We start from the raw sequence: 22,026 nt of genomic DNA on the forward strand, positions 1-22,026 counted from the left end.
AAAATGATTTAGACCCATAATTTCTGTTTTAATATCCTGTTCTGATTATAGTAATCACCGTGCATCTGTGCTCGCAATGCCTTGAAGTAGTGTGCTATCTAACAAACAAGCACAAATGTTGCCTGAGAGACATCCACGTCTATTCTGAAGCACCAATAAGTGAACTAAGATCTGTAAAAATCTTGGTATCAGTTTCAAAGTACATCTGTGGGCTTACTCCCCTGAAGTAACCCTGAGATAATGGTGTGCGTGTGATAGAAATGCTTCATTCCTGACTGTCAGTGTAAGGGGAAGAGTGTCTGTGGCCAGGATCAGAGCAGAGGCAGTCCAAGATGGACGGAGACTGAGAGTCTCCCATTTGAGCTCTGTCACACTCGTAAAACCATCCCTGCTTCACGGACACCGCCGTCACCATGGCAATAGTTAGATCTTTACACAGGGGCCATTGCAGTATTACACATATGGGAAAGGAGGAGCGGAGGCTGTGTGCAGGCGGGGGGGGGGGGGGGGGGGGGGGGGGGGGGGGGGGGGTGAGGGAGGGATTTCAATATACCGTGTACAGTGAATGTATTGTAACGTGTGTCTGTTGTCAAGTGCTTTTAAATTATATTTTCGTATGTAATGTGGAGACCAATGTTTCCTTTTTGTATGGGGGAACAACAGGTTGTGAGCAGAGTGACTTGTAAATGATGTCAAACTGTCTTTCTATATAAAAGAGAAGCTGCTTAAATGTAAACACGAAATGACAATAAAAAAAACAAAACAAAACAAAAAAACAAACAGAAAACAAAAAAAAAAAAGCAAAATAAAGTAAAAAGCTCTGTAGCTGAGACTGATGGTGGAGTTCTTTCTTCCATTTTCAACCCAAAAAAAATGAAATACAACAGTTGGTTAAATGCATTTAGACAAGCTTACTTTATTCATAAAGATTTTTGCAGTACACACTTAAACCATCGTCCAGACATTCTCACGTGAAAAGGGCTGCATCGGACATACACACACACACATTTGCCTTGTGATTACTGGGCATGTGCAATTTTTAAAGCCTGAACACAACACTGTCAGGGGTTACTTTGTAATGACAGAAAAAAAGACAAGTGGTGGTATGGAGCCCTGTGGGGAGACACGTATAAATGACATTCACTCATGAGGGCTAACATGGAGCTGCGCACAAAGCAATGACGTTTCACAGTTCTAACTTTAAAACGTGGAAGTACTTAACAATAAAAGTGTCTGTAACTCAGTGTCCTGCAGTCTATTTACCTTGAACATGGTACAGTATCCCCCAGCCCAGCTTTTTTACTGACCGACCACAGACCAGAAAGTGCACACCAGGAAGTAAAACATCATTGGTCCGTCATTCTTTCATCACTAAAACATGAGGGAGGTAACAGTGAGGGGAGGCAGGGTCACGACAGCAATTCACAGGTCTCTCCACAACTTATACTTATTTTCATATGTACAGTACATTCAGAATAAAGCCTTATTTAGTGCAGATACATGAAAACATAGTGCTGTTGTTGTTGAAACCATCTGACGTCTTTGTTCGTAAAACACTATCATACGTACAGTAGCTCAGGAGAAATCAAAGATCACTTCCCAAGTCAAAAAAAAAAAAAAGAAAATCTCCACCACACCCTTTTTCAGTTATATATATATACACACACACACACACGCACACACACACACACACGCACACACAATCAGTTGACTCTTTAAGACGTCACATATTCAGATCATTCCGCAGTTACACTAAAAAAAATGTTTCTTATCTTTTCTGCCTTTCCGCGATTTGAATCAGAATTAAAAGTTGAAGTACTGTCCTGGCTGCTTTACCACAAGAGAATCCTACTTACTGTAAAGAGATATTCAGGGTAGTGAAAGAACAGGGACATTAAGATACTAGAATGCTTTTTTCTTCCAATCCCTGGTTCAAAGCTCCTGCTACAATTCACTCTTTTCACTTGATCAGCTGTAATTTTGTAGTGTTGAATTGATTTTGAACACAGAATAAATGCATGCACTTCCAATGGTGCTTTAGTCCCTTGAAGCATAAAGATGAGCATAATAGAAAAGTAAAGGACCGTGGCACTGTTCCCAAGTGTTAATGATCCTTTTACGCACTGTGCATTAAAGTGAAAGCTACTCTACTAAATAAACACCTTGGTGGAGTAGCACAAACTCTGCTTCCTTTCAGAGACGAACTACATTCTTTCTAACCTTTAAGATTGCAAAGAAAGTGCTAGTGATTGTATATTAACAAGACAACCGAACCCCAATTAAAATGAACTAATAGCTGACAACACATTTACCCATACAGTGTGACAGAATTCTAGGTTTGCCCTCGAAATCCTTCATTCGATCTGCTCAAAGTTGAGCACGTGGCCGTCAAAGTGCGTGAGGACGTGCCTCTCGAAGAGCTGCTGCTGGCAGTTGAGGGGGAACTGCTCGGAGCAGACGGGGCAGACCTTCCAGTGGCTCTCAACGTGCTGCTCGAAGCTGCGCTGCTCAAAGTGGGGCGGGAAGATCACCTCGCATAGTGGGCAGCGCTTGTGAACGTCATTACTGGGAAAAGAAGGGGGTTGGGTGGGGTGTGGGACGAGGGTGAGGCAAAAAGAAATGTGAGATTCAGAGATTCAGTGCATGGTATATGGTATAGTGATAATGTGTACCTTAATATGGCGTATTTACTGCTGCCCAGGCTGCCACAGCACAGCTGCATGCAGTCCGTCCCACAACTAGACCTCTTAACAGTCATCAATATTTATTCAATACTGACAGGCCTTGATTGGCCTACACACATCTGGTTTCAGGCCCAACCCATACTGTCCACTTTTGCTAACAGTAGAGACACTCAATGGAAATGTCAACTGAAGTGGAAGTACTGTATAACAATGAAGTGTTCTTAGCTTGTCGAACAAAGTCCCTTTCTTATAAAATCTATGGCTCTACAGCACTGTGCTCCATTGTTATGAAGCTGTGATGGCTGTGAGTGTCTCGACTCTCCAGCGGATTTATTTTGTTCGACAGACCATAATATAATTAATGAAAGGAATTTCAACATCTAGAAAAGTAATTTAGTAACTGGTATTAATTAACAACTGTGTTACCTCCTGCCAGTTTAGTACCATATGATTTTATATATGATGTATGTATGGAAATGAAAATTATCCATTGGGGTACCCATGATTTGAGCTTTGATGATTACATCATATTTTCCGCTGTTTTATAGACTAAGCTTTTAATAGACAAATCAAGAAAGCAATTGCCACTTTAATCGATAATGTAAATAATCATTAACTGCAGCCCTACACAATTTTGAAAAGAAACAGCTACCCTCTCCCTGGAGTCAGTTAGCCGCTCTGCAGGTCTTTTCATATTAGCCTTGTTTGGCTCACCACCAGCACACAAGAAGGATGGAAGGAATCCCACCCCCACCGTCTTGGCGTCTGTTTTTAATCAACGCTCTCGTGTTTGCTTGTGTAATTTCTTTCCTTTTTTATATGTCCTGATTGTAAAAGTCAAGTTATTCTAACATTACTTTTTATGTCAGCGAGAAGGTGTGCTACCTGGAGTCAAAGCAGAAGCTGCCCCTGGCTTCACTGCGTCTACTGGACTGATGATCACAGGACGGCTGAGCCCCGTCAGCAACCTATGATACACAACACAAGCACAATGTGAAGAGGATGGCCATTTCTTAAGAGCTGTATATGAATGCAAACAAAACAAAAGGGCTGACAGAATTATCTGAACCAGCAAAGATTAGTATGTGTATGCACGTGCAGCTAGGTTTCTATTTAAAGATTATCACACAGTAAACCTTCCTCAAGAGTCCCTGTTCAGTTTGCTTCCAAACAACCAAAGATATAATCCGACACTAACTGATCTTAGGTCTGTCCCTATGCAAAATCTCCCCTAATTACTCTCTCCTGGCCCTTGTTATCTTCGTCTCTCTTGAGCTCTGAAGGAGTGACGTTAATTAGAGCTTTATGCAAATGAGTTCAAAGCTTCATCTTTTAAGGGCAAGCTGCATTTCCCTTCATTCAATGAGGAGGAGCACTCCCGAGACAGAGGCGAAATAAGCAAGGGATTACCATGACAGGATTCATTGGCTGCGAAACACAAAGTAAGGATAGCGAAGAAAGGCTGTGATCAAAATTAGTGTCATGTATTTATGCCGATTTAAAAATATCCAGACATATTGCTGTACTGAGATCAAATTGATGCTGTGATCAATTATGCTCTTGCAATTTATTGACAAAATCCTTTAGAGAAAACTAACAGGAAACATGTAAACAAAACAGTATTATCAAGGCATCATCTAATACATGTAAAACATTAATTCATACTCCAAACAAATTTCTAATTAAGAATGCCTGCCAGACACCGTCCTATGTTTTAGTTTGGCGTGTGTTCCTGTGCTGCATGTGTGTGTTTATATGCACATACACTTCGGGGCTCCTCTGGTGGATGCTCCAGGCTCTCGGGGGGGCTCGTGCTGCGAGTGGGCTGGATGCAAACCACCTCTTGTTCCCAGCCAGGTGCCCCGGGGTCAGGGCTTTGAGGTGTGATTGGGGGTGCACATGGAGGGGCGCAGGGTGGAGCCTCTGGTGGTGGACGGGTCATGTGCTCCGGGGACAGAGCGACATCCACCCGGTCTAGAAAAACAGTAACACGTGGAACTGTTAACAGACAGCAGCAAAATATAACTTAGGGGGAATAGTCAAGTGCAGGTTTGAATTCCTCCCACCTCTTGTGGTGTCGGTGGAGTAGGGGTTGCCGTACTGCAGCTCAGCAGGCCTCTGTGGCACCAGTGGCGGAGGGGAGGGGTCCTGGGGGTAGGGTAGGGGGTAGCGCAGCACCATTGGCTGCCTGACCTCAGCGCCCTGAACACCAGCCTCCTGCTCCCTCTGCCTGCACACATAACGCTGCAGCTCCTGGAGGAGAGAGCACCCATCCCTGAGCATCATGGTACCTCACTGAGCTAAACCAAATATTATGTATTTAAACACATATTCTATGCTCTCCAGTTAAGCAGGAAACCTTTGAAAATAGCCGAATGGTCAGAGCACATGCCACATAACTGCAATGTCCACAGTTCAAATCTGTCCTGCGACACACACCCCCTTTCGCCTCCCCCGCATCATTTTTCATTTCTTTTTTATGGATTTTTTTCACCCTACTTGCTTTCTGATGTTTTTCTTTTACAGTTATGTTTAGATTGCCTTCGCCTTTCTGTAGTTTACTTGCATGCTCAATGTATATATGAGCACAGAACCACCGTGATTATCTGTCTGAAAAGTGAGGGACTGATCAGGAGAGCTGTGTGAAAGAAATTCAGTCAGCGTTTCCATGGCACAGTTTCATTGTTGGGACCACACAGAGAGTAAGCACTTTGAGCTCAGAGTTAAGTTTCCCTCTACACTGTTACTGCCCTTTGTGATTATATCTGAAGCAAGAGCATTAGTACCCTACTCATTACTGTAATGGGTGTCAGACTCTGGCTCCCTCTGCTCCGGTGTTGCTGATAGAGGCACTCGCCCCCTCTCTCTCTTTTACACCCCCTCCTTCCTCTCACTATTCCCCCCTGACCTCCTCTCTTGATGACTTCATTAGTGCGCTGCTATCAGGTTTAACATTTAAACCAGGGTTGGGAAGGTGAAACAGACACGTCGCGTGGCATTTGCACTGTCTAATGGCACTGTACCGACGGGCGAGAGAAGCAAGTATAGATGTTTTAATTAGTGGGTAGTGGGGAGTATGGAGAAGGGAAAGAAAAGCGTTCAGACACTGTACTTAAATGTGATGATATTTCTATGGAATTCAATTGAAAAGGCCGACATTATCCACATACAGTGTGATTTCAAGAGTCAGAGGCTTTATGCAGAGATGGAAATTTACATAGTTTTTAAAAAAATAGTTAAAATAAACAGTTTGAACTATGAAGAACTGATCCAGTATTAACTTATTTATACACAGCTAATACCTGCCGAGAAGCCAGAATGTTCTGTGTACTAGGAACATGCCTGATGCTTTACCTCCTGTAGCTGCTCCTTGTCTCTCAGGGCCTGGGCAAGGTTGCGTTTCAGCTCTGTCACCTCACTGGCTCGCTCTGCCATCTGCACCTACAGATAAAAAAAAAAAAACAAACAAAAAAAACCCACTAACATCAGTGCAGAGTTCATAATAGTTTTCCTTAAAATTATTGTATCCATTTCAATAATCAATCAGATTTCAGTAACAAAACAAAGCTTTTCTGTTAACAGAACAATTTTTACTGTTGTGACTTCTTCTTGTATTTTAACCGTCAGTCTATCCGGCCACAGGGACTTTGTCTTTGCTCTCTGTGATGTCTGGTGTATTTATTGAGTAACAAATGCTTGAACATTAAAACTGCTAAGCCGCCGCGCCCCCTGGGGGGTCTAGGGGCAGATCTGGTTTCTCGGATGTCATTTCACATCTCTTTCCCCCCTTATTATCGCTCATCTCTGTACTGTCAGACATCTGATAAAGAAAAAAATGTAAAAGAAAAAAAAGCTAAATTGCTGACTGACTGATTAGTGATAATGAAAGACAGTCTCAAGAGGATTGTGATGTAAGAAGATATTAGCTCAAGCTGTTTGATGTGCATATTACAGGAAAGTACATAGGACATCATTATAAATTCCCAGTGCTCTAGAATAGTAGAAAGGCAAAAGGCAAAGGTTGAATAGTTAAATAACTAGAGCTTAAACTAACAATTATTTTCATTGTTGATTAATATTATTTTCTTGATTAATTTATAAATTGTTTAATCTATAATATATCAGTAGAAAAGTGATAAATTCCAAAGAAGGGAATGTTTGGATTGCTTGGTTGAAAAATGACTATAACAATTAATCAATAATCAAAGTAGCTGTCGATTCATTTTCTGCCAATTGACTAATTGATTAGTCAACTAATAGTTCCCGCTCCAAACATAACTAACTAAAAATAATTACTGACAGTTTCACTCAGTTGATGGAAAGGACACATTTTATCTTTTCTGGCACTGATAAGATCCTCTTCCCTTTTTCTTGCTCCCAGGTTTGTATTTCCACTCCACTGGTGTCAACAGATGAAGATGAATATCTCTAAGCATACACACAGGCAAGCAAGTGAATGAATTAACGGGTGTCAATGGATTTTATTTAAGCTGGAGCTGTGTCAAATGTGCAGTGTTTACTGTAAAACACAGAGCTAAAGCCACAGAAACACAGACGGAAACCTGTGTGCAAGGCGGACTGGAGCAGACCAGGGGATCGTAGTAAATCTCTTACTTTCTAACAGGACTGACCCTGTGGGATAGTTTACATGACTAGTTGCCTGCTCTTCTCTTATTTCATCCCATTACAAAGGGTCCAACTCCCTCCTCTCCCGCGGCTTCTCTTTCTGCTTCATGTCTGTCTGTCTATCCTTCTTTTTTCACTCTTAAATTCTGTTAGCTTCTTTCGCTTTCCTCCTTGTTCTCTTTCATCTCCTTTTGTCCTCTCTCGCTCCCCCCCCTCTTTCATAAATTTACGGCGCAGCATTAGAGGGTTAAGTTCAGGTGAAGGGAGTCTGCAACAGTGAATTTCTGTGCTCCACTCTCCCACTCCTCTCTCTCTCTCCCTGTCTTATTCCTCTCCCTCGCTCCGTCCTCTGGGCGGCTGATATAAACAGCCGTAAAGCATGGCGATCTGCGGATGCCTCTCTTGTCAGTCTCCTGGGCCATTAAGAGCCGCTCTGGGCCCGGGCCACTTCGCCTCAGACAGGAGACTCTATCAAAGACAGGGGAGAGCCTTATTTACAGCTCTGATAAACACACACTCACTCGTGGAGATTAAATGCCGGTAGGTACTTTGGCAGATGTTCGCACGCAAAACGCAAGCGCAAGTGCTTGTATTGAGTCACACACACTCATACCACACACATTGACTCATGTGTGGCATGGACACAGCAGCTATGTGTTCACGCAGACAGTGACCTAGTTACTCTGGTTAAATGCATGCTCAAGTAAACTGTTATGTACAGTATATTTGATAGTCTTAGACGAAGTGCTATTGTTGCCATTTATAAACCAATTAAGAAAACTGTTGTGCTGCTAATGGGATACCCTTTATCCTTGAATGGTACACTTTTCAAAAGATTTGTAGCTTTATATAATCTATATAAAAGAGAAAATGATTCAACACTGATTTTGATAAGAAGTTTTTTAAGTAACTTTATTAAGCAAAGTTCATCAAAGAAACTAGAATTGCTGCCTCGCGGTTTCATGCTCAGACTACTTTCAGGTTATATCCCTGTTTATCAGGAGTCATATAAAATGTTAATCGTATTAATAAAACTTTGTCATGATTGCTGTGTGAATTCCCTGAGTTCCCTGAGAGATTTTGTGCGGCCGCAGTGACCTTGACCTTTGACCACCAAAACCTAATTAGTTCTTACTTGAGTCAAGGCAAACCTGGGTACCAAATTTGAAGAAATTCCCTCATGGCGTTACTGAGATACAGCATCCACAAGAATGGTGTGGAAACCTGAAAATATAACGCCGGCCAGTGCGGAGAGTTGAAAAAAAAAAAAAAAGCAGTTGCTGGTTCCAGCTTCTTAAAAATTAGCATTTGAAAATGTCACATTGAGCTCTGGGAATATGGGATTAGCATTTTTTTCTATTTTGTGACATTTTATGGACTGAATTGACTAACATGAAATGGAAAAATGTTTAAGCTAATCAATAGTGAAAGTAATTATAAATTAAAGCCCTAATTTTGCCAACTCACAGCACTGTGCTCATATACACCTGTGCCCACACTGCTACTGTGTCACATTTGCCAATCTACACTGGAGCATGTGTGTTCCTTTACCCTGTATTTACACAGGAAAGGTTTTTGCTGAGTGTGTGCTGGGGGTACAGTAGCTGCCTTGCTCTAGGGCTTGTACACAGCTGCTGACCATTGAGAGAGCATTACCTCATATTTCCAGCCACAACATCTGCTTGCTGGAGTTCAACCAACATCCACAGTCACAACTCCCTGAGCTTTGAGCTATATGGTGTATGTGTCTGTGTGTAGGTGTGTGCCTTACTCTGAATCGCTCCTCCTCATTGGCCAGCCGCTGTTTGAGTGTCTCGTTGATCGCGCACTGCTCCCTCCACTTCTCCTCCATCATCGCTAGCTCTTCCTCCACCGAGCGAGTCTGTTCCTTCTCTGCCTCCCCCATACTCATCCCCTCCACCTCCAGCAGCACCTGCTCCTCCGCACCATCCCTCACTTCCTCTGCCTTTGGTGCACTTTCCACCAGGATGGTCTCTGCACTCTGCCTCTCATTCTCCACCTCCACCCAGCTCGTCATCCTCAGGCTCTCCTCCGGCAGGCTCTCCTTCTTCTCCTCTTTTTCTTTCTCTTCTTTTTCAATGTCTTCCTTTTGGCTCACCTCTGCCTCACCCTCCGCCTCGGCCCTCTCCTCCTGCATGTTCTGTCTCTGCCCGTCTTCCTTTTCTGTGCTGATGTGTGTGTCACTGAATGGGGGTTCCCTGTTCTGGAGTTCTGGAGTGATTGTCATCTCAGCTGCTTCTTGTAGGACTGCGGTAACTATGTTCCCTGTAAAAACACAGAAGATATACATAGTCAGCTGGATATTCCCAGCTTTGATTAAAGTAATAATACTTTCTACAAAGTCCTAATTATGCATATTTCACTATAATTACTTTTTCCTCACAACGTTGGCAAGGAAACACTAGGAAAAAACACTGGGACTTATTTTATCAGTGATTTCAGAGATTTATAATTAACATTTTTAGTGTTTCATCATTCCATCACCCCACCTCTGCTTTTATTTATCCCCCATTTCCAAGAATGATATTTGAAAATTTCCAAAGAATCTGCATCAGCTTGTTGTTTTAAGATGTGCACGTTGATGTGTCTAGGGTGAAAAGGGCAATAGTAATAGCATAGAGTTTTGTTCAGTCATGCAAAAGTGAGCTGTATCGCTGACAGCGAAATATGTCTTGCAATTGCAAAGCATTATGGTCTACTGAGGATACTGTTGGTGCCTACTTTTATGCATGCATACCTGCTGTGGGTGATTCTGGACTAGGGGTCAGTGGCTCTTGTGTCGTCTCAGTGGATGCATTTCTCTTTGGCTCCTGCGCATGGAGACACACAGCAACGACATTAACACATCAGCACAATCTAACTTGTAGTTGGTTAGGTGTAAATCCATCAGCAGGTAATATTTCTTTTCGGACGTGTCTTTTAGTCTCACTCACCCCCTGTGACTCCGTTGTGTTCAGTTTAGCGACCTGCCTGCGGAGGCGCTGACACTCGCGGTACTTCTCCTTATAGTGTTCAGCAGCCATGTGAAGACGCAGCTTCAGCTCCTCCACCTCCCTCTGCAGCTCAGCCTCTGCCTCTGACACCACCATCATACTGGGTGTCACCTCCCCACTGGTCCCAACACCCTGAAACAGAAGGACATAGAGAGAGGAAAACGTGAAAAGATGCAATATTTGTGGATTTTTATTTGTGTTTGATTTAAAGCAACACAAAAATAGGGCTTATGCTTAACTGCAAGAAGTTTGTTTTCTACCGCTGTTAAAACCTGTGATACTTCTCTTCTTTGTTGTGATTACTCGGTTCATTCATGTGCACTCCTTTATAAAGCTAAATATAGCTCATATTTAAAAATAGGTGCGCTCGGTCATTCTTTCAATTATTTTCATCTTCCTCACATTGGCTCTCCTTCACTCTCAGATGAAAAGCTGCTCCTTTAATAAAAAACTGAAAAGTGTGAAAGTTCCCCTCATTCCTGGGCTACCAAATCACAGGAAGTGAAAGACACAGACACAAAACGAAGGAACTCTGAACACTGACCACTTCCTTCTGTGCAGTGCTCCTCATGCGGTCTAACTGGCTCTCCATGCGTTGGCACTCGGCCTGAGCATCAGCCAGACTGGCACGGAGCTTGTCAGCCTCCAGTCGGGCGCGGTACAGCTCAGTCATAGTGTGGTCACGGGCGCTGGCTGAGTCACGGAGCTCAGAAGCCAGCAGGGAGGCCTGCTGCCGGGACGCCTGCAGCTGCTCCTCGGCCTGACGGAGCTGCTCACGCACACGGGCCAGCTCTGCCTAAACACATTTAAAATTTATATATAGATGAACTGATTTTGCTAAAAGGATGCAGAGATATATGTGCATAAACATGTAATGAATCTGGATACTCACACAGGAATATGGACAAAGGATTTATTAGTTGTGTTTATACTTTGGCTGTCTATTTATTTGATGCTGGCATCAATATTACAAACAACCACTACTACCTTGTCGGCCTTATGCGCCAGCAGCTCTTTCTCCAGGCTGTCCCGCTGGGCAACACAGGCTCTGAGCCTCTCCAGCTCCTCCTGGAACTGGGCAATGGTCACCTCGCGGTTCAGTTCCACTGCTTTCAACATCTGTAGCTCTGCACTCAGCTTAGTGTTCTCCAGCTCGGTGCTGCGCAGGTGAGCCTAAACATGTAAACAGCACGGAGAAAGAGAGAACTGCCAAGGTCAGAATAAAGACTGAGAATCACACAGGCTTTGTTAGTCCAAAATGAACCTTTCCATTTATCCAGCCTTTTAGGTATGAAGAGCCTTCTCCCACCTTGTAGAGGTCTCTCTCATCCTTCTCGTTCTTCAGTTGACTCTCCAGACTGTCCCTCTCTGCTGTCAGCTTCTTGAGACGATCACGCAGGCTGGGAGAGAAATAATGAAAATAAGATTTGTGAGGCTTTCCTCTGCCAACCTGTCAAACTACGGCATCACAGTGCACAGGATGTCAAGCCACAGATGGAATGTCAGGGAATGTCCGCTTATTGTTCACTAGCTACATAGGCAAATTCAGCAGGCCTCACTCATGGTACTGCATTTGTAAAACGACCATCAAATGACAGTAACATCTGTTTTTCTGTGCAATATGTAATTCTTCCTGGTTGGCAAGTTTTTTGGCAAAATTTTGTATGTGTTTGGTTGTGAGTGCACATGCATGCAAACATTAACAGGGGTGGGGTGAAGAAAAACAGAAAGCTGTTCCAATTTAATGAAGACTAACACAGTAGCCTTTCATTAAATATGTTTATGAATCTTATAAAACTTCTGTCTGAGTGGTGCTGATTCCATTCAAAGACTATTTTCAAGGCCCTAGTTTGTGCTTTGTCTTCTTTTGTCCGCTGCATGTACATATGAGTGGAATGATGAAGGTGTTGAGGAAGCAGAAGGCCGGCAAGAAATCCCCCTCAAACACAGTTATTCAAACCGTCACCTCCTCACAGAAATGCATGAGATTGGATGATTGATGGTCGAGCATTCTCCACTCACCAATCGAGCTCTGTCTCCTTTTGCAGGCCTCTCTGGGTGACTCCCAACAGGTCCTCCTCCAGCTGGCGGACCCGGTCCGTGGCCTCTGTCAGCCTTCTCCTCACCTCCTCCCTCTCTTCTGACAGGCCCTGCGATGAGCGCAGCAGCTCCTGTGGGACAGAGAGGCAGCTGTGGATCACACTGACCTGCCAATCGCTACAGCTGAATCAGCACGCTGAACTTGGCAGAGGAGGTAAAAGTGTTGGACTACGTCAGGAGCTTATGCAATGCTCATGATTTATCACATATGGTAATATTTCATGTGATGCATGACATTCATGTTGCATATATTACATACTGTATGTTGCACTGTTGTATTTGGAATACAGTCCTTTATTTGGAATATAAAGGACTAATTATCTTAGCACATGTATATCTGCACAAATATCTGCAAACAGTCTACAGTCTAGGATACAGTAAAACATGTATTATATGTAGCTCTTAAACTTTACTTTACTTTACTTTCAAAGTGTCTTTTTATCTTATTTCATTTTCAGTTATATTTTCCCTGTTTACTACCTCTAAAGCATATTTCTAGTGCAGGTATAGAATGTAAATTTCCCCTCTGGGGATCTGGACAGTCTTATCTCATCAATCAGTAATCAAAAGTTACAAATTGCAACTTGTGAAACTTTGATGGCCTCAAAACACACATTCAGCATTTGAAGTTGCTGTAATGTTCCTTAATTGAACACAGCAGCAGTGTGTGGTGAATGCGTGCAGCAATCACCTGCCTAATATCAGTGAACTAAAAACTCAAATTCCTGCTATTGTACAACAGATCCTGTGAGGTCAGTTTTCTCCTATGAGGTGCGCCTTGCTGAGGAAATGCCTTGTTTGAACTTGGTGCGAGTCAGCAGTGAAGGACATTAAATCACTCACAACTAATATTGGTTGTGTCAGAGCAACATACCTCTGCACACACCATCCTTTTCTATTTGTAGCTTGCACACGCGCGCACACACACACAGACACACACTCAAGAGGACGGACACGCAGCTTCACATTCAAGGACATATGCAGACAGACAGGTAGCACAGAGCACAGCCATCAATCCACAACAGATATAGAGTGCACATGCACACACCAACGCATTCAGGCCTGTCTCCCTCTGGGCTTGGCTCTGCGTAGATTACTGTATGATTTTTACGGCTGGCGTTTGGGAAGCACTTTAGCAGTGCATAAAGACCTTATAAAAAGTGTAGTCGTAAAATTAGCAGCCACAAAATATGTACTTATGTTTTCATGTTAAACTCAAAGGATATTTTCATCAGCGTGGCATGAGCTAACGCACCTACTGTAAATACTCTACAAAAGACACACACCTACTCACACAAGTCGTATATCTGCAGATGGACATGCCTGTTGAATGAAAAGCAGCACGGTAATAACAGTGTGTGTGTGTGTGTATTGCCACGTAATTTATGGCGATTTTGTCCTTCGTAAAAAGGAGCAGCGGACTAACTCAAAGCAGCCTGCTCTTACTCTTGAGCCCGGACCTGAGGGCTGCACTAGGGGGCGATAAGAGACTAGATTCAAACTCACTAAACTCTTGGCAAGTGTCAGTGTTTCACCTCTCCCTTCCTCTGCAAACCCCCTTCTCTGCTTTCATTGGGTTGACTGGTTTTAGGCGTGTGTGCCAAGCTACTGCTTATCAAATGAGCAAGTCATAAAATACTAAAATCTGATATCTGACTCATCCTTGTGAATGAATGAGAGAAAAAGTTTATTAAATCAATGTGGAGCTTGACTCATTTTTCTTATTAAATTTTGGCAGAGGTTTCTAAACGTATTATTATCTACCTTGCTTGTGCAAAATAATTGATTTTCTTGTCATGCCAATAAAGTAACTCTGAACTGTAATCAGTGAAAATTGAGAGAGAAAGACGGGGACAGAGAGACAGACAGTGAGAAAGCAGTGGCCACTGAATCGCGTGACTGAGTGGTGTTTGTCCCTGAGGCTGGGCAGGGCTCTTTTTTCAGGCAGGCGGTTTTGCGGACTACCCTCCTCTCATTCCACACACAGACTAAAAGGGTTTGCAAGCGGGTGGCATAATGAGTGTGTTTGTGTGTGAGTGTGCACGCGCGCTTGTGCATGTGTGAATGCACATTAGAGGGGCCCTGTGGTGTGGAACCCGAATGTGAGTGTGAGAATGAAGGGGGGGGGGCAGTTTGTGCATGTGTATGAGCGTGTGCGTGCGTGTGTGTTAGTGTGTTTGACGTCATGTTTGTTCACTCTGTGGTTGCGATGGCACCGTCCCTGACGCCAGATGCCCAAGAAAACTGCGTCCCAATTCCGTTCTGGCCCACTGAGTCAGGTCGTTAAAGAAGGAGAGAAAGACTGGCATGCACATACACACACATACAAACACACGCGCACGCGCACACGCTCAAGCACGCACGCGCTGTGGCTCTTTGTGTGACTCTAAAACAGGGACACAGATTATTCATAAATTCGGGCTTTTGAAGTTTTCAAACCTGTGATCACTGGTGAGGAACCGGCTCCACACACATGCAAATAGAAGCTAACCGTCTATGTATGCACTCACCTCTGCACATGTACACACTCCCACTTGCACACATGCACAAACACACTGAAACTACCTCACCTTCAATTTCAAATGCGCAAAAATAAATTTTGATTAGAAAAACTAATTTTTATTTATTTATTCAGATACACGTGCAGACACCTAAACTATATCTAGTCCGTCCTTGATCCTCGTTACTGATTATATGTGCAGAAAAAAAACATAATGTCTCTGTCTTCATGCATCCCGATCTGCCATCTCGTCACCTCACCCCCTCTCTCTAACCTGGTTGTGTGTCCGCAGCAGGCAGCACGTCTCCCTCTCTTGCTCCCTCTCCCTGGCCAGTCGTTTCTGCTCCTCCTGGAGCTGTTGTTTCTCCTCCTGCAGAAGCCGCATGGCTTTCAGCAGCTCCCTGCGCTCCTGCTGCGCCTCCTCCACTCGCTATAAAGCAGGAGAGAAGTTAAGGGTAAAGAGAGAGAAGGCGAGAATGGCAACTAATGTTGTATGATATATTGTGTGCTGTTTTTATGGAAGCCTAGAGGGACAATAATGTAATAGTTTATTAATGCCAAAAGGGGAATGTGTCCTCCCATCCACCACCTACTCAGTGAGGTCAGAGGTCAGGGTCAGGTCCAGAACAGCACTTGAGAATCTAGTAGGGATGTAGTACTTCGCTATAAGACCCTTTATTGGGGATCAAGATCCAGGAAGATGGAAAACTGATAAAGAAATATGTTCGTCTTCTGTGGCCTACCTCTAGCAGACCGGTCTTGGTGGTGACGACCAGTATGTCTGAGTTGCTGTCGTCCTCGGTAACAGTCAGCAGCTCCTCGGTGGGCGTGGCTGACCTGAACTGGAAGGGCGTGCTGGCTCCTCTGATGTCACCGGCATGTGTGACATAACAGAACTGGTAAAACTCTCCGTCAGACTTTGGTACATAATACCCTAGGGTGCAAAGAGATAAGAGTATGTGTGTGTTAAATCCACTTTTCGTTTCTAATTTGATTTAATATTCACTTCATCAAGTAGTACCTATTTCAGTTGATCAGGAAGAATTGAAAGTAAACCCGATAAAAACATTTAAACAATATCTACATCTGTTCTGCTTCAAATGGAGAGAAACTACTACACTGCGTGAAAAGCAGTGAGCACGGTCTCTTTCACACAGCACAGTAGGAAGTAAATTTATCAGACAACACTGAACGTTTCGATAGGTAGCACATCATTTATATATGCTAACATTTCAAACAGCCCATAGCTACACACTGGAGCACATTGCCAACGTGTTAGGCCTGGTTCTCTGGGACGGAGGAGTAAGTACAGAACATCCGCAAGCCAACTGGTTTTACTGACTACTGACACACCACAGCATGCTCTCATATTTTCACTGTGTAATATCTGACCGTTCCAGACCCAGTAAAACCAGTTTGCAGACCCTCAATGTGTATGTGTGTGTATGTGTGTGTATGTGTGCGGTTTGAGAGGTGCTCAGGTCCCAGGCCGCCGTTTGCGGCTGTGTTCCCTTATTAAATAAAAGTGCTGGTTTTTATATGTGCCGTAAAATGGAGGAGTTACTTTGGAATACACTGAGTCTGTATAGTGGTTTACATAGTGTGAGTCTGTATGTGTGTACCTTGAAACACAACAGTCCTGTGAACAGTACTTCCTGGTTCATAGTTTTCAGGCATAGGAGACCAAAGGAAGGTGTAGTAATCCCTGGCTGTGCTCCAACCGACCTGAGGGGGCAATGTAAACAAAAATCAACATGTTGATCGACGAGAAAAAATAGTGCCTGTCTACACAGTGTGAAGCAATCGATATTATGTTGTAAAATCATGAATTTCAAATTTCTTTTGCATTAACATATATGATAAGCAGGCTGATGACATTTCAGCTTTCGTCACGATTACATTTTTCAACAACACACTTGATAAAGGAATCTGGAGGATTAGATACAATGTTCGAGGCAAGAATGGAAACATTTAAAACCATGCCTCCTCATTCTTCCACACACCTCCTCCTCCCCTCACTTCCTGCCCCTTTTGGGCTCACAAAAAAAAAAAAAAAAAAAAGAAGGGGGGGGGCGAAGGTGTGAGATTGGGGCGGGAAAGCAGGGCTGTACATAGCTTTGTGTGTGAGTACACACATGCGCAGACTGGTGAGACGGCAGAGAACGTCCTACGTGGTAATGAGGAAAGGGTTGGGGAGGGGGAGTACGGTGGAAGAAGGTGAAAATTTTACACAAAATGGCAAGGGAGATGTAATTCCATGAATTTCATGTGTTGTTAGGTGACAGATGATGAAAGGGAGTTGTGAACATCATAACTCCGGTCCTGCGTCGTAAATCTGTCGCGCACAACCACACACTCTCCCTGTCTGGGTCGCTCATGTACATACACACACCCCGCTTCAACTCACACATCACATGTTTGTGACATTACATAACTGCACTTCAGCTGTGGATAAATCGACCACCTGTGGCACTATGGGACTTTTTTACATTTCAAAAAACGAAAGGAAAAGTGGCAACCGAGAGAAACCTTGTCGTTTGGACAGCTGTTCAGACAGTTTAGAAACTATGCTAAACAGATGCAAGAAAAACTGGAAGGGGTTACTCAATTCACAATCAAAAATTTGATAATAAAGTGGCAGTAAACTTTCAACTGGTTCCCATGAACCATTACTGCAGTTAAATATTTAAATAAACAACGAATAAATTAACAATTTAATGAATTTAAGTAACAAAAAACAATCCAGGAAAAATAAGAATAAGCCAATATGTGACAAAGAATTTGGAAGCCTTAACCAGTGACAGTAAATCAACTGAGCTATTCAAAACATTTGTCAAAATTTCAGGTTGGATAATGCTGTTGCATGATACATAATTGCAGTGTTCGCCCTATCAACCCATTACATTGAACATAATGCTATCCAAGCAAATGGTAATAGTCAGTGTGGAAACCTAGGCCAAGAACATTCTTTCCACCTCCAACAGTATCTCAGTGAGAGGCTTGGCTGCCGTGGACTGCTGCCAAGTTTGCTTGTGTGCTCACGTGTATTTGCTTAAGACAGAAGAGACATAAATAATTTTGCTAATTGCAGAGTGAAGTTGACTGACAGTGAGTTAGGTATGGTGTGGCATTCCAACACGGGAGTGATGTTATAAAATAATCACAGGCAAAGCAGCTATCAATCATTCAGCCAAGGTGTGAGGGAACAGCACGATGACACGTTAATTATACACTCACACAACGGGTTTCTCCCTGCCGACCCAACAAACATGCCACAACCAAAAAAACCTCCAGAGGGCTTTTGAGGGAGTTGTATGTCTGTGTGTGTGTGAGTGTGTGTGTGTGTGTGTGTGTGTGTGTTGTGCATGTGTGTGTAGATAAACCAAACTTTCACACGACAAATGAAGGTAAAAACAATATGTTTTTCAATTTTTGAGTGAATAAAATAGTCACCATGCTGGAAAACAAAAGAAAACTTGACAAGCTTGATTAGAGTGTACACTGTTCATGTTTACTGTGTATACAATGCATGTGAGGACTGTTTGAGAGCACCACCATCTAACAGCAAGTTCGTTTTACTAGGATCCTTATTATTGTACTATGAACATTTTCAGCCACTAGGTGGTGTCTGTGCTCAACTCAAATGAACAGTGTCTATCTGAGCAGTCTGAGTCATCCTCACAAGTCAGCTCTATTGCTCAGTGTCTCTCTCTGTCTCTCTCTCTCTCTGACACAGGTAACGCCTATAGATGTGAAAGGTAAGAGGGGGGAAATGCTCTCTCCCTGAGTCATCTACCACAAAGGTTTTGCCTCTCGGAGGCAAAAAAGACAAACATTACAGACAAGCATTTTCATCAATGTTGAGCATTGGTGCTGAGTGAGAAAGTCAAATCTAATCACTCATTTATAATAATACAGCAACCTGTTTATTTTTACATTATCGCTCCCAAACACCCAAGGCAAAACAGAAGATGGATCAGCATTTGTATGGTGGTATCAGCTCATTTCCTGTTATGATTAAAGTGGGTGATTATTATTTATAAAAGCACAAATAAATACTGATCTGTTTATACATGCCCTTCTGATTTAAAGGGAGAAATGATCACAAGTAAAATGAGTTTATCCTATATAATAAATACACTCACATTGTCAATATTGTCACAGAATTAAATAAGATCTAACATCTCTCTAGAAAGACAGACATTTACGTTAAAAGGATTAAGGAAGTGTAGTCTGCTTGGTCCCTGACATGGAGCACTAACCATCAAACAGGTTTCATTAGCGTGGATTACAACAATTAAATTTTCCAATTGACTTTTTCCAAATAAACCCAGCATCTTTATTCTTTTTTAATTGAGCTGGTGGATTTGAAGTCAGTTCTTAAACAACGATAAAATGTTTGTCTTTTGACTTTACGAGACATTAAGTTTCCTAGTTCACATTTCCTGTTAATTACGTGTGAGATTTGATGGCCTTGATAAAAGAGCGTAGCTGAGGGGGAGGTTGGTTAGCAGGAAGTAGAGAAAAGACTGATGGAAAGTCAGAGGGAAACGAACAAGTGAAGTGGGGGGAAAAGAGGTCCTAATAAGAATCAGAGTGGTTCATAAAGAGCACCAAATGTTTGCCCCCCAGCGAGACCTACTGTAACCAGCCCACCATGTACACTCTTCCTCTTTCTGCAAGCAGAGCAACCACACCAAAGCTTGCGGTGAGGTTTTAGGCATGTAGTGAAGAGCTGAGGCATTAGTGTCAAGGCGGATGTATGTGTTAAATGTGCCAAGCTCAAACCTATGGCCAATTAATAAAACCCTAACACATAATCCATTTCAAAAACACTTGTGTAATGGGCTGGGAATAGCTCCAATCTCTGAGTATCTCTTTGTAATTTAAGTGATTCAGATTAAGGTCCTGAATTGATTATGCTTGGCTATGTCTTTGAAGGATGATCTGATTCATAGCAGCTGTAGTGTGCGTGAGCGTGTGTTTGTGTGTGTGTGTGTCTGTGATGTACCTTAAAGATGCCCACCCAGTCTTTGGGGTGGGGTGTAATGTAAGGGGTCAGGGTGTAGCGACACTCCAGGGGCGCCTGAGGCAGGAAACTCTTCCCCACATTCTGGAAGATGACGTGGGCAAAGTTGGACGTTTCCATGACGCTGACGCTGCTGCCCGGCGACGAGTCCACCACCTGGAACGACGACATTGTATCCTATTGGTCACTTCATTTGTCTGTAAGGGAAGAGCAGCAAAGAGGAAAAGAGACACTGAGTATAAAAAATCAGTGAAGGAAATATATAACTCTTCCGCTGAGTCATGCACACAAAGCCAAAATTTAATTTGTCTGAAAGCAAGCTCTTTCATTCAAGTTCCTAAACCAGCTCAGAAAATATGTATGAGTGAAGTCAATAACAAAGCAGAGGTGTAGTGATGTGTATAAAAAGATATATGGCATGGGGATTTACAGTACTCTAGATCTACCTAAAGTTGCCAAGGACACATATCACTGTTCATTTTGCAGAGCAAAGCTGCAGCCACTTATACTGAATAATCTCTCTTGTAATTTGTGACATTTACTAAGCACAGAAGACTTTTGTTGCCTGACTTCAGTCTTCCTTTAAGGCAGTGCCTTAAAGCAGCAACAAGTGTGGGGACAAGCACTGTCCTTCTCTGGGACCAAAAATCCCTTCTCTGCCTTCTTTCTATAACCCACAAGGTTTCTGGAGGAGGACAAAATGGATGAGTGGATTACTAGTATTGAATGCTGGACATTTAGTAATAGGGGTATTTTTATAGTGTGGTAATGCACTTTTACTTAAGGGGGAACTCCATGAGTTTTCTAGTCAAAATCAATTTACTAGTCATGGTGAGCCTGTGAAAACAGTTGTGTGCTTTGTCCTCAGTGATGGTGATGTCATAGAGAGTAAAGGACGTGGGTTTTAACCAGGAAGTGACAGCCTAAGGAGTGATGCTTTTAAGTTGCATTAAATTAACTATAGCATTAAGTATTTCCGGAGCATGATATATACAAGGGACTTTAAGTCAGGATATCTCTGTGGCATCAATTATAACAATCTTTTTTTTTAAATTTGTCTCTTGCAAGTCACCAAACTAACTAAATACAGTGCTATCTGAATCAGTTGAGGACAGTTGCACCTTTTAACCAAGAAAACAACACACCACTGTAACTGAGGACCAACAGGACAGCTGACTGTAAACTGCTCAAACTACGCCTTTGTTTTGGTGGTGGGGAGAAGCGGAGGAAAAAAGGCAAGTACTAAATATGTGTAGCTACTTGCAAGTGATGCAGCTGCTTTGCATCCCTGGCCTCTGTTCACCATTCCCTTAATGAGAACGAGGCTAAAACAACAAACGATCCTGCCCTACATTTCCATGTGACCCAACCCTGGACTCCTGACTAAGATACACGCATGTGAAAGTCATAACTGGGGCTCGATTCAGCTTACCAGCTCACACATCATTGTCTGTACACTGAGCCACACCGACCAACGCTTCACATAAATGTACGACAAAAGCCTTACGGGACAGCTCTGTCATGTAAAACTGGCTCAGTTAGCCAGAGGATAATCTTATTTACGGTGGCTAGGCAGCTAACATTAGCTTGCGAACAGGCCATGTCGTGTCAAGTCACTAGCTAGCTAAACACTATCCTAGAGAAACAAGAGACGGAATTACAGGCGTTGATTTCAATTGAAATTGAAAGAGTACCCTTTTCATATGAATTCCACTTGCAAAAAGAGAGAATTGTTGCCGGACAGTCCGATGTTTTTGCCACTGTCCCCGTTGTTGTCAAAGCTCTGACGATGATGCGTCTCCTCCTGAAAGAGCAGATGATGCTGAACTTCCGGGATGCTGAGCAGCGCCGAGGATGCTGAGGATGCTCACGAGAAGAAGGCAGATGTGGTCTCTAAGGCCGAAAAAGGCTCCATTTATTATTTGCTAGAAATTATTCAAATCAAATCTTTCCATTTGTTCCTGATATTTTCCTCCTTGTGGCTTAAAACAATTCCATAAGTGTATAAATAGTTGTAGTGTAGAAGTCATCTGCAGTTTCCAACACTGCAAAGCAAACAATACATTGTAAAGT

The 22,026-nt window shown here is 42.9% G+C and overlaps 1 protein-coding gene across 2 annotated transcripts; it reads right to left on the minus strand.

The window, feature by feature from the left end:
• Positions 1-915: 915 nt before the first annotated feature.
• Positions 916-21,782, minus strand: LOC111223177 (tax1-binding protein 1 homolog B-like). Of its 2 annotated transcripts, XM_022747219.1 has the most exons (17): positions 21,648-21,782; positions 19,936-20,150; positions 16,547-16,649; positions 15,668-15,858; positions 15,199-15,354; positions 12,347-12,495; positions 11,634-11,724; positions 11,312-11,497; positions 10,869-11,120; positions 10,265-10,456; positions 10,069-10,141; positions 9,082-9,596; positions 6,039-6,125; positions 4,751-4,937; positions 4,450-4,658; positions 3,570-3,652; positions 916-2,565 (listed from the first exon to the last, which is right to left on the minus strand). In XM_022747219.1, exons 2-17 carry the CDS (start codon positions 20,122-20,124, stop codon positions 2,355-2,357), a joined length of 2,874 nt encoding a protein of 957 aa, XP_022602940.1. In that variant the 5' UTR covers positions 20,125-20,150; positions 21,648-21,782; the 3' UTR covers positions 916-2,354. The 2 variants fall into 2 exon arrangements, with proteins under 2 accessions (XP_022602940.1, XP_022602941.1); XM_022747220.1 differs by lacking the exon at positions 21,648-21,782 and having other exon boundaries at positions 9,082-9,641; positions 19,936-20,073.
• Between the last annotated feature and the right edge of the window lie 244 nt (positions 21,783-22,026).

The sequence above is a fragment of the Seriola dumerili genome, unplaced genomic scaffold (genome assembly GCF_002260705.1).
Source record: "Seriola dumerili isolate Sdu_G_001 unplaced genomic scaffold, Sdu_1.0 BDQW01000110.1, whole genome shotgun sequence".
Classification (NCBI taxonomy): domain Eukaryota; kingdom Metazoa; phylum Chordata; class Actinopteri; order Carangiformes; family Carangidae; genus Seriola; species Seriola dumerili.